Source organism: Cavia porcellus, unplaced genomic scaffold, assembly GCF_034190915.1.
Source record: "Cavia porcellus strain 051 isolate PalLab524CR breed Dunkin Hartley unplaced genomic scaffold, mCavPor4.1 scaffold_1, whole genome shotgun sequence".
Taxonomy (NCBI): domain Eukaryota; kingdom Metazoa; phylum Chordata; class Mammalia; order Rodentia; family Caviidae; genus Cavia; species Cavia porcellus.
The window spans coordinates 45,000,997-45,014,171 of NW_026947484.1; the positions used below are offsets into that span (position 1 = coordinate 45,000,997).

A 13,175-nucleotide genomic window follows, 5' to 3' on the forward strand; every position below is an offset into this window, starting at 1 on the left:
AGACTTTAGGGACGAGCCGTGCCCTGAGAGCCCTGCTGTAGCTGCAAGAAGCAGAGGAGCAGGAACGAAGGCTGGAACCGGGCCGGACCGGACCGCGCACAAGGCTGAGAATTTTCCTCTCCTAGCCGGGCGTGGTGACACACGCCTGTGATACAGGCGCTGGGGAAGCCGAGGCAGGAGGGTCGCTGCGAGTTTGAGGCCAACCTAAATTACATAGCAAGTCCTGTCTCAAAAAACAAATTTAAAAAAATCCAAAAATTAGGACACTGAAATACCCTTGTAATGCCCGCTATCAAGGCGAAGGCAGGAGAACCTGAAGGTAGAGGTGATTTAGCAAGATTTTGGCCCAAAATAAAATCTACAGATCGCTGTGTTGTGTCTTGGTAAAGCGCTCCTGGCTTCCATCCCTAATAGTGGGAAAATTATGTCTTAAAGTACTAGGAGTGGAACCCAGAGCCTTTGCCGGCGCCACAGCTGCTGCCCTGAGCGTTGGGAGCGGGGTTCGCTGACCGCTGCCTTTGCTCCCCGTCCAGCCAGCGGCCCCTGCCCGCGGCTGCCCTCCTCTTCCTAAGGAACGGACTGCAGTGCGCTGGGTGGCGACGCAGCGAAGATCCAGAGCCGCTGCCTTACACCTGGGGAGGCCAACGACGAGTTCCGCCAAGTGAGAGGGACCTTTGTGGGCACAGGAGGACCCTCACAGCTGGTGACCCACCGTGCGCGCCTGGCCCCTCCTCAAGGTGAATGGCAGGGTCCGGACTGACCCAGGTGCTGGCAAGGTCACCCTTTCATCAGGCTGACACTGGTTACCTGCGTGTGGTGCCCGGCGGTGCGGTCACCAACAGGGAGAGACGTCCTGGCTGTGGATGTGGCTCCCGTGGAATATGCCAATGGCAACAGCGTGGCCACCAGGCTCTCCCATATTTTTGTTACTGGCAAAGTCAATAAACCATGGATTTCTCTTCCTGGGGAAGGGAGACCCACCTCACCATTGCCAAAGAGAGACAAAAGGCTGGCAGCCAGGGAGCAGTGGGTGAAATGGTCATAGGTGACAGGTGGGACGTCATCAAAAAGAAAAAATGAGACAGTCTGACTAAATTGCCCGAATTCAAATGTGTGAATCCTCCTGCCTCAGCCTCCCAGAGTTCTGGGATTAAGGACTGCGCCTTCGCGCTCAACTCAGAAGGAAAAAAAGTTGTTTAATGTAGGACTCTACCGTAAAAACAGGAGGCAACTGGAGAGTCTTTAAGAGAAGTAATCACACCTGATGCCATTTACACAGCAGGCCGGGACCCTCACCCAAGGTCGCTCAGCACAAGTCCGTGCCCGCCGGAGCCGCGCCTCCCCCGACTCCGGGAGCACCGGGCGGGCCTGGCGGCGGGTGGCCGGTGGCGGGTGGCTGGAGGACGCGGCGCCACCTCGTGCCCGGGCGGGGCGACGGCGGCGGGAGGACCGGCGCTGGGGGCGCTGAGCGCTTCCGGAGCGCGGCGGCGGCGGCGGGCGCGGGGCGGCGCTTCCGGGGCCCGGGCGGAGGCGGGGCGCGGCGGGGAGCGGGCGATCGCACAGCGGCCCCGCCCGGCCCCGGGCCGCCGCCCGCGCCGCGGTGCTCGGAGCTGCAGCCGAGCATGGCTGAGGGCGCCGCGGCGCCGCGGGAGGACGGGCTGCCGGGCGCGGCCTTCGCGGGCTGCGAGGCCGCCGAGCTCGCCTGCCCCGCCGAGCGCAGCGGCCACGTCGCCGTGACCGACGGGCGCCGCATGTTCGTCTGGGGCGGCTACAAGGTCAGTGCGCGCGCCCCGGCCCGTTACCCCGCGGCGCGGGCTGCGGCGGGCGGTGGGAGGGCGCGGTGGGGCGCGGCTGTGACCCCAGCGCCCAGGAGGCTGAGGCAGGTGGATCCCCGAGTTCCAGGCCAGCCCGGGCGCGCTCCATAGTGAGCTCAAGGACAGCCTGGACTGCACAGCAGGATGCACTCAAAACACGGCCACCACCGCATTAAGAAAGCATCGAGGCGGGCGTGCTAACTCACGCTGTGGGCTCCGCATGCGGGAGGCTGAGGCAGAAGGATCGCCACGAGGTCCAGGCCAGTTAGACGCTCGCAAAGGGAAACAGAAGGAAGCGGTCCCCGGGGCGAGGAGTAGCTGGACCGCCGCTCCTCGGTCCCTCGTGAGCGCTGGCATCGGACCCCGGCTTGTGGAGCCGCTTGCGGTGTTGCTGGCGCCCGGACTCGGGTGTCTCCGGGCTGGAGCGCGCGCTGCTTCTGGCCTTAGAGCGGGGTCGGCGCTGTTTCTGGAGCCGCCTCACGCCCGGGCTGGGTCTGTCCACCCACCATAAAATTCTGTTACTCCAGTTCGGTTAAAAGCGTCCCCTCCCGACGGCTGGAAGGCCAGGCCCGCTGCCCCTGGCTCGGGCCGATGGAGCTCGGGGCGCAGCGACATTTGGGGGCGCCGTGGGCGCAGGGCGCGCGGGCGTGTGGAGGTGACAGGGCTGCCGAGGGGCAGGCGCGGAGCCGGGCGCGGTTCCCAGGGATCCGGGATCCTCCGGCCGCGCCGCCCAGCTGGCCCTCGGTTCCGGCTCGGCCTTCCCGGTCCGCTTGCGCCTTCGTCGGCCGCGAGCAGAGCGGAGCGCGCACAGGGCGGCCTGGCCGTGCCCGGCGCCGGCCTCCAGCCGCTGGCTCTGGCGTGGCGGGGACCCCGCTCGCTGTCCGGGGCTGACCGCGGAGCGGGACAGCGGTCAAGTTCAGGGAGCCGATGCCTGGCTCCACGTCACGGCGCGAGGTGGCCGTGGGCGAATCCGCCTCTCTGGACGCCGGCAGTTACTACTTTGCCGCTTGGGGTGCGGAAAGGAGTCGGTGGGGAGCGGTCGGCGCTGGCGCAGAGCTGAGTGTTGGGAACTGACACCCGGAGAGAAATGGAGACCGAGGGACTCCGTTTTGGAGACTTGCTTAGCAAGAGCGAGCGAGCAGGCGCAGGACGAGCTTGCTGCAAAACCGACGTGTGAGCCCGGGTGGGCATGCCTGTGGCCCGAGGTCACTGCACGGGTGACCTCTGAAGCTGCACACTCTGCAGGGTGCGCTGTGCAGGCCTTTGACCTTTCCCAGAGCCGAGGGCTCTTGTGACGCCACTGCCACTGCGGGAGGTGAGAATTTGAATTCAGGGCTGTCTGAGCTCTGCCGTAGGATGCTATGAGAAAACCGTTTTATTTAACGTAAGTGTAAGACATTTAATCTTCCATGACGTATTATTTGGTGTTTTAGAGACAGGGTTTTGCTATATACAGTTCAGGCTGGTCTTGAACTCACTACAAAGCCCAGGTTGGTCTCAAACTCTGGATCCTCCTGCCTCAGCTTCCCGAGTGCTGGCATTATAGTTGTGCACCACCACACCCAACTCCATGACTAATAACTAATTATTACTCCAAATAATTAGTTACTCCAAGTGTGTTACTTATATTTGCATTTTCTGATTCTTCCTAGAGTAATCAAGTCAGAGGATTATATGATTTTTATTTGCCTAGAGAAGAACTATGGATCTACAACATGGAAACTGGAAGATGGTAACTGGGTATTATGGGACTAACAGATTGCTTTAAGATTGCAAAGTAAGGGCCCAGAGATGTAGCTCAGCAGCCAACACCTGCCTGGCAAGCACAAGGTCCTGAGTTCGATTCTTGGTACCAAAAAAGATTACAAAGCAAAAATAAAATTAAACCTAGTGAATAAAAACAATTGGAGATGCTACCTTATCTGTACATTCACAAGTGTTCTGGTTTAGCTCAGCTGTTTTTTGTTTTCTTTTTTCTTTCTTTATAGTCTCTCTTCAGCATAGTTTAGTCATTACTAGATACTTTTTGACCTGAGGAGAAATCTCTACTCAGGGCTCCGTGGAGTCCCACGAGGTGGATGGAGACGTCAGATCCTGGCATGGAAGGATGTGATTTCCACACGCTTTTCAAAGCTGGCACAAGCTTCCCTTACACAGTGCCTGGGATGAACTCAGGGTTTTGCTGTTAGAATGGGCAGTGCTTGGCTGGGCACAGCGCTGCGTGCCTGTAATCCAGACTCCGCAGACGCTGAGGCAAGACACTGTGCCTGCTGCTTGCCGGTTGCTGGGGCAGATTCCCCGGCAGGCACAACCTGCAGGAGGAGAGATCCATGCAGCTCAGGTCTGCAGTCCAGGCTATGCTGGCTCCGGGCACCACCTGCAGCTCAAACCCTGGCAGCCCAGGAGCAGCAAAGGGAGGAGCCAGAGTCTAGAATCCTTCCCGATCACACCCCAGTGCCAAACCTTTTGACCCCACTCTACCTAACCTAGCACTATACCAAAGAAGGGCGGGAGATGTAGCTTAGCACTCCCTGGGTCCAAACCCTAGTGGTGAGAAAGAAATATCAAGATTTTTATCTGCTGGCAGTGAAGCTCACTGACAGGAAAGCTGGAGCATGCCTGAGGCCTTGGCTTAGCCTCCCCAGCAGGATACATTTACCGCAGGATGTACATATATTCATATATGCGAATGAAATTATGTTCTGCCTACAAACCAAGCTAGGCGTGGTGGTGCAAGCCTGTAATCCCAGCACTCCGCTGAGGCAGGGGGATCTCTAGCACAGACTTCATGCTTAGCAAAGATAAAGTGGTACCTATAACCAGAATGTATTGTTAGTAGTGCGAATATTTGATTGACTTTTTTTTTTTGGAGCGCTGGGTACTGAGCTACATCTCCAGCTGTTTTGATTTTGAGGTCTTGCTAAGTCTAACACTGCCTGGCTGGGTTCGAACTTGCCACCCTCTCACCTGAGCCCCTGGCAGGCTAGGATTCTGAGTTACCGTGCCAGGCTCAGACCGAGCATGCACAGAGCACCGAGGAGAGCCAGGCGCGGTAATAAACAGTCTCTGGGCGGCGGTAGTGTTACATAAGAGTCTGAGTCAGAGTCACTGGGGTGTCTGAAGGGTGACTGAATTAAAAATAAACCCGTGGATCTGTCAGACGAGGAAAGCTAAAGTTTTCCCTGTGGGTTCCTGGCCCACAGAAAGAAAGGCGGTTCCGGGCAGGTGCAGAGAAAGCCAAAGGCGTGGAGGAGCATTCGCCGCTCGCCTCTGCGTGGGTGGGTGCAGCTGGGGGGCCCGCTGGCAGATGGAGAGGGGCCCGGTTCAGAGTGGCGCGAGAGTGGGAGAGATCGCTGCGCCCCATTTTTTTTTTTTACACACGCTTGTCTGCTTTATTTACTTAGACCCAGCATAATCTTTTGAACAATTATTTTCTTCATTTTTATCACATGCTACATTCCCATGCATACTAGGGTTTTATGTGGTCACTGTATTACACATTTGATTTTATATCACCCTTGTCTTTAGTTTCTTTGGCTAATACATGTTAATATTACGTTGTAACTATCTTTCCAACTTACTCTTCCTGTTTAAATATTTTAGTCTCCATTGCCTATTTAATCTTCCATCATAAAATTTTATGCATCCCAAAATATGCTTCTCAGAAAAGGAAGATAAAATCACTTTATCAGTTTCCATTGCTCTCCCTTAATAAGATGCTACTAGATTTTTTTTTTGAAATTTCATTCTATAAAACTTAATGTGAGGAAGATTGATATATTTACAAAACAACATTTTCGTGAAGGATTTGGTTTACTTCACAGTGAATAATAAGGATGATAATAATATGAGAAAAAACAAGTTCACATTCTTTTTTTGTTGTTGTTTTGTTTTTTTGTCTTTTTTGTTTTTTTATCGATACTAGGGATCGAACTCACGACTGCCTGCTTGCAAGGCAGGTGCTTATGCCACTGAGCTAAACCCCAGCCCCAAAGTTCACATTCCTCATACTGCGCCCCATTCTTATAGAGGAACGAACTGGTGTGTGCATTGCTGACCTCTTGGGAATCTCACATTCAGTTCTGCCTCCCCCACCCCAGGAAAAAAATGAACACCGAGGGCGACGTCCCCCCTTCCATGTCCGGCAGCTGCGCCGTGTGCGTGGACGGGGTGCTGTACCTGTTCGGAGGCCACCACTCGCGAGGCAACACGAACAAGGTTGGTCCTTCCGAGTGAAGCGTGCATGTCAGGGCCGCTTTGTGCTGCACCTCGGACAGTTGGATCGCTCGGTTCTCTGACCGTTGGCGAATGTCTGTAGTTTATTACGGGAGGGATATGCATTTTAGGCTTCTCTCTACCATCCGGTATTCTCCCGGGTCTTTGGTGAGATCTACTTTTGGGGGACATCCTGTGCAGCAGCCCCGAGGTCGAGCTTGTGCTCTGTCCCCCACCTTGAGCCCACCATGTTAAGTGGACACCATGAACAAACTTAGAAGGAGCGAGGGACAAGACAAAGACAAGACGTGTAAGGCTGCAGGGAAGGGTGGCGAGGAACAGAGCCGCGCCGAAAACCCTAAGGCTGAATTAACACGGGGGGGAGGAGGGGTGGAATTTCAGATAACATCCCTAGAATGTAGTAGCTTAAGACAGTTTGGATATTTTCCTTATGTTGTTCCAAACAGAAGAAAAGGCTGTCTGTTCTGTTCATCCCAGTAAGAGGTGAAGTTTCAGACAGGTACCCTCAAACTGGGAGGCTCGTGTGTGTCATTTACTATGAGGCTGCTCAGTAAGCACCTGTGGTGCTCAGGTGGCCCTGGGGGCCTGAGGGTAGTGAGCCCCCCCCCCCCCCCAGATTCTGTCTGCAAGGCCAAACGCAAATGAATGAATGCAGGGCCGAAGGAGGCAGACCAGGAGACAGAGGAGCCTTGGTGCAGTTGGGTTTGTAAGTGAGCGAATGCAGCAAGCCATGTTTACCCAGGAGGCCATGCTTGAATTAAAAACAAACCACAAGTGAAGTCGTGGTGCACAGACAGAAGCAAGCACATCTCTGTAAGGAAATGCCAGGTGGTTTTGTGGAGGGGACTCGTGGCCAGGGGCTTCAAAGTGTGCTCCCTGGGTCCCTGGGAGAAGGCATCTGGGGCGGGCGCCATGCTTGTGTTGCTGCTCCCTTTAGCAAGCACAGCTGTTTTGCCTTTATAACCAGGTTTTGCTGTTGGAAAGAAGGGCTGTAAACTTGGATTTGGCTCTAGTTGAGCCACGAATTATTCAAAGCCAAGCCGGGGAGAGGGGACTGGGCACCGGCTGAATGTGTGGGGAGATCAGCTGACTTTGGAGGGCAGCCCCAGAAACACTCTCGGGTGTTTTCAGATAGACCGAAAGGCTGCTCTATTTGGATGGGAAACATCTGAAGGACAGACAAACTTTAACCTTTGTAACAGTGATGCACCTGCAGCTCTGATAATAAGGGAGGCAGGCAGGGGAGATGTGCTTAGTTAAACTGAACCCGAGGATAGAAATGGACCTGATTTTTTTTTTTTTTTTGGTAATGCCATCTTGATAGGCAGATGTTCGGTTAACTCCAAGCGCTCGCAAGAGAAGGAGCTTGTGTTAGAAAGTAAATGAACAATGCTGATTCATTCATCATGAAAGTGTGGCTAAGAAAAAACTGAACCAACAGCGCTGTTGCCCGTGTAGGTTATTTACATTCTGTCATGAGTTCATAATCTTGACTCATACCAGGACGGAAGCCAGTCTGCGGTCACAATGTCAGCAGCACTGAATTAGACAGCACCTTGTTAGAAGTCAGGAGAACTGTATGCTAGCGACAAATTTCTCTCCCATAACCAAATCTAACCGCAGTCATTGCTTTTGTCAGTTCTACATGCTGGATTCAAGGTGCACAGACAGAGTGTTACAGTGGGAAAGAGTTGACTGCCAAGGAACCCCTCCATCATCGAAGGACAAACTGGGAGTCTGGGTGTATAAAAACAAGTGAGTTAGAAACACAAGTGCTTCCATCCACGCCAGCGTTCATTTTCCATTCATACCAAATGTCAAAAAAGAAAAACACCCGTGTCCTAGACTACAGAGGTTTGCATTTTTATTGTCTTTTCATCAAATAGGTTAATATTTTTTGGAGGATACGGATATTTACCTGAAGATAGAGCACTGGGAACTTTTGAATTTGATGAAACATCCTTCTGGGTAAGCAGGGTTTCGTATTTGCATGTGGCCTCCTCAGCGTGCCAAATAGTGCACTTCACATCCACTAATCGCTGTGCTCACTGGCTCGGACAGCAGTGATAGCATTTTACAGGCATTTCTGAGAAAATGACTCAGACTGTTACTTCTCTGTAGAATTCAAGTCACCCAAGAGGATGGAATGACCACGTACATATATTAGACACTGAAACGTTTACCTGGAGCCAGCCTCTAACTACTGTGAGTTCCTGAAGAATAAGCAAAATTACTTAGGGGAGAAAAGGGATACAGCAGAGCTGGGAGACTTTATTCATTCTCGTCTTCTGGAGAATCTCGGCTTTGTTATTCTAATGGAATCCAGGACTCATGTGTGAAGATGCTAACAGAGCATGCTGAGTGGTAGCTATTGCTTATAATTAAATAATCTAGCTTTAAATTAGAACTTGTTTAAGGGTTAGATTTCTTTTCCTGCCTCCACGTCTGGCTGTATTTTAAAAGATAAAAGTAACCATGTTATATTAATCAGCCCACTCAGTAACATCTCAAAAATATAAAATTTGCAGGTGTGACCGTCAGTTTATAGATTACTTTACTACCTGGAAGTCTGTACTCCAGCTTTGAGGAGCTCAAGTACCCGGCAGAGTCTTAATTGACTTCCAGAGGAGACTTATTTCCCTTCTGCTTGCAAACAGTTCACTTACTAATTTCCTCCATGGCTTTTTAACAGGGAAAAGCGCCGTCCCCTCGTGCTGCTCATGCTTGCGCAACTGTTGGCAGCAAAGGTTTCGTGTTTGGAGGCCGATACCGCGTGAGTAGAGCGACAGCTTCAGGGCTTGCTCTGAAGTGTTCACAATGGTAACCAGCTCACTGTGTACTTTTAGGATGCTAGAATGAATGATCTCCACCATCTCAATCTGGATACATGGGAATGGAATGAATTGTAGGTATCACCTTTTTTCTTTATAAACCGAACATGCTCTGTGTAGTCCTTAAAGACTTTTTATTTCCAGTTTCTACAAACATGTGCCTGACATAAAATGCTCAGTGTTTGGTGAGAAAGTCTGAAGTTGAGAAAACATAGCATACGCATAAGGCATGTAGCTGCCCACCTCAGGAGGCCTCGAGTCCTCTTCCTAACCTCAGACGCTCTCCACCAGCACCCTGGCACTGCACTGCTCTGCGTGACTCGGGCTGTCATTTCAGGATCCCCCAAGGCCTGTGGCCAGTCGGCCGGTCATGGCACTCACTCACACCGGTTTCTCCAGATCATCTTTTTCTCTTTGGAGGATTTACCACGGAAAAACAGCCACTGAGTGAGTCCTTTAAAATATGTATACATCACTCACATAAATGAACAAGTAGCTAAAAATAAATGAGTTGTAGATGCCTACAAGATTGGCTGGAAAATTTGGTAATTCTGACCTTATAACTTAATTGGGCTTATCATACATCCTGCCCAACAGTTTCAACAAACCACTCAAAGCATTTAAAATCCCCACTGCAGGGCTACAGTGTACGGGGGCTTTCTTGGGTAACTGCAGAGGATTAAAAAAGAAGTATCAACTGGCTTTCTACTTTCTCTTGCTAAAGTTGTATCCTTTAAGGTCAAGATCATGTTGTAAGAATGAACACTCCATAGCTTTGCTTCTTTTGTCTCAATCAGGTGATGCCTGGATTTACTGCATCAGTAAAAATGAGTGGGTACCCTTTAATCATCCCTACTCTGAAAAACCAAGGTATGATCTGCGTGTGAAAGATAATTTTTAGTGAATGGCTGAGGCCCCCTGTGCAGGAGACTGGGAAGCACGGAGAGTGTCCTAGCTGCACTGCATCCATCTTTCTTAAAAAGATGTTGGTCTTCACTAAGCTTTAACACCGTGCTGCTCAAAGAAAACCAGTACCGGCATCAGCTATATTCTTTCCATTTCCTATGGACAGATAGAGCTAGATTTGTTACCTCTTTTTTGATATCAGGGATCAAAACCAAAAAAACAAAATCAAAGGGAAATCTAGGAAAACTGTAAAATCTTAAGAATGTACGTGAAAAAAAAAATCCCAAGAACTGTTGGATTTATAGTAGCACTATATAACAAAGTTTAAGAGGTCAGATTATCCCTCCCACCAAGCCTATAAAACAGTGATAGTTATTTTTCTTGTAAACCCTGAAAATAACTGCTAACGGCAGTGATACAGTCAGCACTGGTGCTCAGAGACCATGCAGACATCAGCCTGCATTTCCCCAAGCTTCAAACTCCAGCCCGTGCCACTGAGATTTCATTTGCTGCTAAAGACCTTTCCAAAGAATTACCAGGCTCTGAGTAGTCCTAGGTTTGCTAAGGCTGGGCTTTCCGAAAGCCCCGAGCCAGCTGGCCTTGCCAGTGAAAAGAGGAAGGAGCAGGAGAGGGAGAGGCTGCATTAGACAGATTGCTAACAAAGGCTTAGAGAACAGTTCAGACCCCCTCGCTGCATACACAGGGACACCGACAGAACACAGTATTCAGAGAAACACCGATTTTTCTAGTGGAAGATTTTATTTTTCACTATGATACTCAGTCTCAACTATCTTGGGATTTCTGCTTTACCAGCTCTGCTCTGTAGTGTAAATAAATGACTGCTTTGGTTGTGAGTGACTCTAAACACAAGTTACTGTTTTGAATGTAGGCTGTGGCACACAGCTTGTGCCAGCGATGAAGGAGAAGTCATCGTCTTTGGAGGGTGCGCCAACAATCTCCTGGTCCACCACAGAGCTGTGAGTGTCATGCCTGCTTCCCTGCGTCCCCGAGATGGACTGCCCAAGTCCACTTCTAATGTGCCCTTCATCTGTCTTTCAGGCACACAGTAATGAAATACTTGTATTTTCAGTTCAGCCAAAATCTCTCGTACAGTGAGTAACTTTTCATTTGGCACTGAATTCACTTTTTTTAAACAGTAGGTTTATAGATTATTTAAGAGCAACAGTGAACCTTCACTGACATGAACGATCAGTTCTATGAAAATCTTTAAAGAGTTTTTTTGTTCAAGTTCATGTACTTGTAACAGTCAAGTGAAGTTATTTTTCTCTTTCTGTGTCCACTTCCAGGCTAAGCTTAGAAGCAGTTATTTGCTTTAAGGAGATGTTGGCCAGCTCGTGGAACTGCCTTCCAAAACACCTGCTCCACAGCGTTAACCAGAGGTTTGGCAGTAACAACACTTCTGGATCCTAAGGCTTCGTAGATAGATAACGCCTCTGATCGCCTTGCATGGACACAGCCCTGTAACCCTCAGATCATGGTCATTTGTGTAATATATGGTTGTAGTTTGCAACTATTTGGTTTTAATGTGCACGTGGATGGCCTAGAGAACCTATTTTTGTGTCTATAAAGTTTACAATAAACGTATTTCACATCAGTAACTCTTCTCTGTGAAAGGAAAAAATTAATGGTTATTATATCCTTTTTGGTAATAACTTCAGGTTATAGTTCTGTAGAAACAGTAAATCTTAACATTATCAAAATAGAAGTTTTGTTTTTTAAAAACACTAAACTTTTGTTTTCTTTAAATAGCAAGAATGGTCTTAATTATGACCTAGCATTACAAATAGAGTAAGTTTGTCTTTTTCTTAAAACATGAACTTTAAAGCTAAAACTGCGCTCCACAGGACTAAGAACCATGAAGGACCAGAAGGTATGCAGCACAGTGTAAGCTCACTGCTGTAAGTGGTGATTTCAATCAGTAAAGACCCTGGAGGAAGGGAGTAACATGTAACTGTCCTGCGGGATAGGGGGCAGAAGGAGGCCGGTCAGAAGCCTTGAGTAGTAAGCCCAGAAGTGCACTTCTGTGACAGAGCAGGCTAAGATGCTCTAAACATGCTACTGAGAACTATTGAAGATGGAAAAGAGAATGGCGTAGAACTCAGATTACAAGGGAAAAGTGAAGGATGAAGATGTGTACATGCATAGAAATGACCACTGCCAGTGTTTTCTAGGTGTTACCCTTGAGCTTATTTGTGGGAATTATTAATATTTATTTACATTTGGTGTAATATATTTTTGACGGTTTTCAAAACACAATCCTAAATGTTTAATTGCCCCCACTCCCACAACAAGGACAAAAAACCCTTGGGATTGGCCTGTTTTATATATATATATATATTAGATGCTATATACAGTAGACTACTAAATCAGTAGTTTAAGCAAATTGAATCATGTCAACTATCCAGTTTCTTTAAATCATTAAATGAATACTTAGTATTAACCTCCCAATTTCAACAAAATGTGGTATAACTACAGATTAGCAGTTAGCTTTTGACATGTACTTTAGGAAATCTATCATAGATGGTTTTCCTCTATATAAAACTGGAAAAACCAAGAATTAAGTCCTTTCGGTGAATACAGCAAGGTAATGATTCATTCATTTTCAAATGCAGAAGTCCTGTTACATGGTGTTTTCACTTTAACTTCCCACGGGCTATAAAATTGATTCTTCTCATATATTTAGGAATTCATTTCAGCTACTTCCTTTTTACATTCAGAAGGTTGGGTGCAGACACTTTCACTTTGCCAGGAATGTTTCTTGATAAATCTGTGTCCTAAAAAAAGAAAACTGCTGAGTATCTTCATGTCCTAATGATGAGCCATGTTTCTGTATAACACTTCTCCTCTGCTGTCAGGAGAAGGCAGTGCCAAAATTTTTACCCTCAATGCCTTTACTACTTTACTGCTTCTAGTAAGACAGCATTTCCCATCAAAACTACAGAACGTAACTTCTGCGGCTCTCAATCCACCCTCCAGTCCCCACTGGGGCCTGAAGGCAGACTTTACCTTTACACTGCGGAATAAATCCTTTTCTCTTGCCGTTGCTTCCTTGGAATGCATGAAACTATTCAAAGCTGTTTTTGCAGCTGTAAATTAAAAAGGGGGAGGGGGAAGAGATCTACTTCTGTTCAGTCTCTGAACTGTTTAAAATCTTTTTCTTTTTTTGAGACAAGGTCTTGCTAGGTAGCCCAGGCTGGCCTCGACTTCACAGCAATCCTCCTGCCTCAGCCTCCTGAGTGCTGGGATGATAGGCATGTGCTACCATACCCAGCTTAAAATCATAATTAAAATAAATTACATACCTTTTCCCTTTTTCTGAACTCCAGGGGTAAGTTTCACTTTATATCTTTAAAAATAAATTACATGA

At 48.9% G+C, this 13,175-nt stretch overlaps 2 protein-coding genes across 4 annotated transcripts in view; one reads left to right on the forward strand and one right to left on the reverse strand.

The window, feature by feature from the left end:
* Nucleotides 1-1,547: 1,547 nt before the first annotated feature.
* Klhdc2 (kelch domain containing 2) lies at nt 1,548-11,406 on the forward strand. 2 transcript variants are annotated; one of them, XM_063247230.1, is made up of 13 exons: nt 1,548-1,775; nt 3,467-3,546; nt 5,915-6,032; nt 7,690-7,805; nt 7,937-8,018; nt 8,172-8,255; nt 8,743-8,823; nt 8,897-8,955; nt 9,219-9,328; nt 9,679-9,712; nt 10,677-10,764; nt 10,847-10,899; nt 11,095-11,406. In XM_063247230.1, the coding sequence occupies exons 1-13, from the start codon at nt 1,623-1,625 to the stop codon at nt 11,216-11,218; spliced, it is 1,182 nt and encodes a 393-aa protein (XP_063103300.1). In that variant the 5' UTR covers nt 1,548-1,622; the 3' UTR covers nt 11,219-11,406. The 2 variants fall into 2 exon arrangements, with proteins under 2 accessions (XP_063103300.1, XP_023421677.2); XM_023565909.2 differs by having other exon boundaries at nt 1,550-1,775; nt 9,679-9,751.
* Nucleotides 11,407-12,124: 718 nt separating this feature from the next.
* Nucleotides 12,125-13,175, reverse strand: part of Nemf (nuclear export mediator factor) — a 44,816-nt gene continuing 43,765 nt past the window's right edge. For both annotated transcript variants that reach the window (XM_023565908.2, XM_003471805.5), the window contains 3 exons: nt 13,111-13,154; nt 12,815-12,894; nt 12,125-12,582 (listed from right to left, as the gene is read on the reverse strand). In XM_023565908.2, the coding sequence (XP_023421676.2) occupies nt 12,505-12,582; nt 12,815-12,894; nt 13,111-13,154 (202 nt within the window). In that variant the 3' untranslated portion in view covers nt 12,125-12,504. The remainder of the gene's footprint in view (nt 12,583-12,814; nt 12,895-13,110; nt 13,155-13,175) is intronic.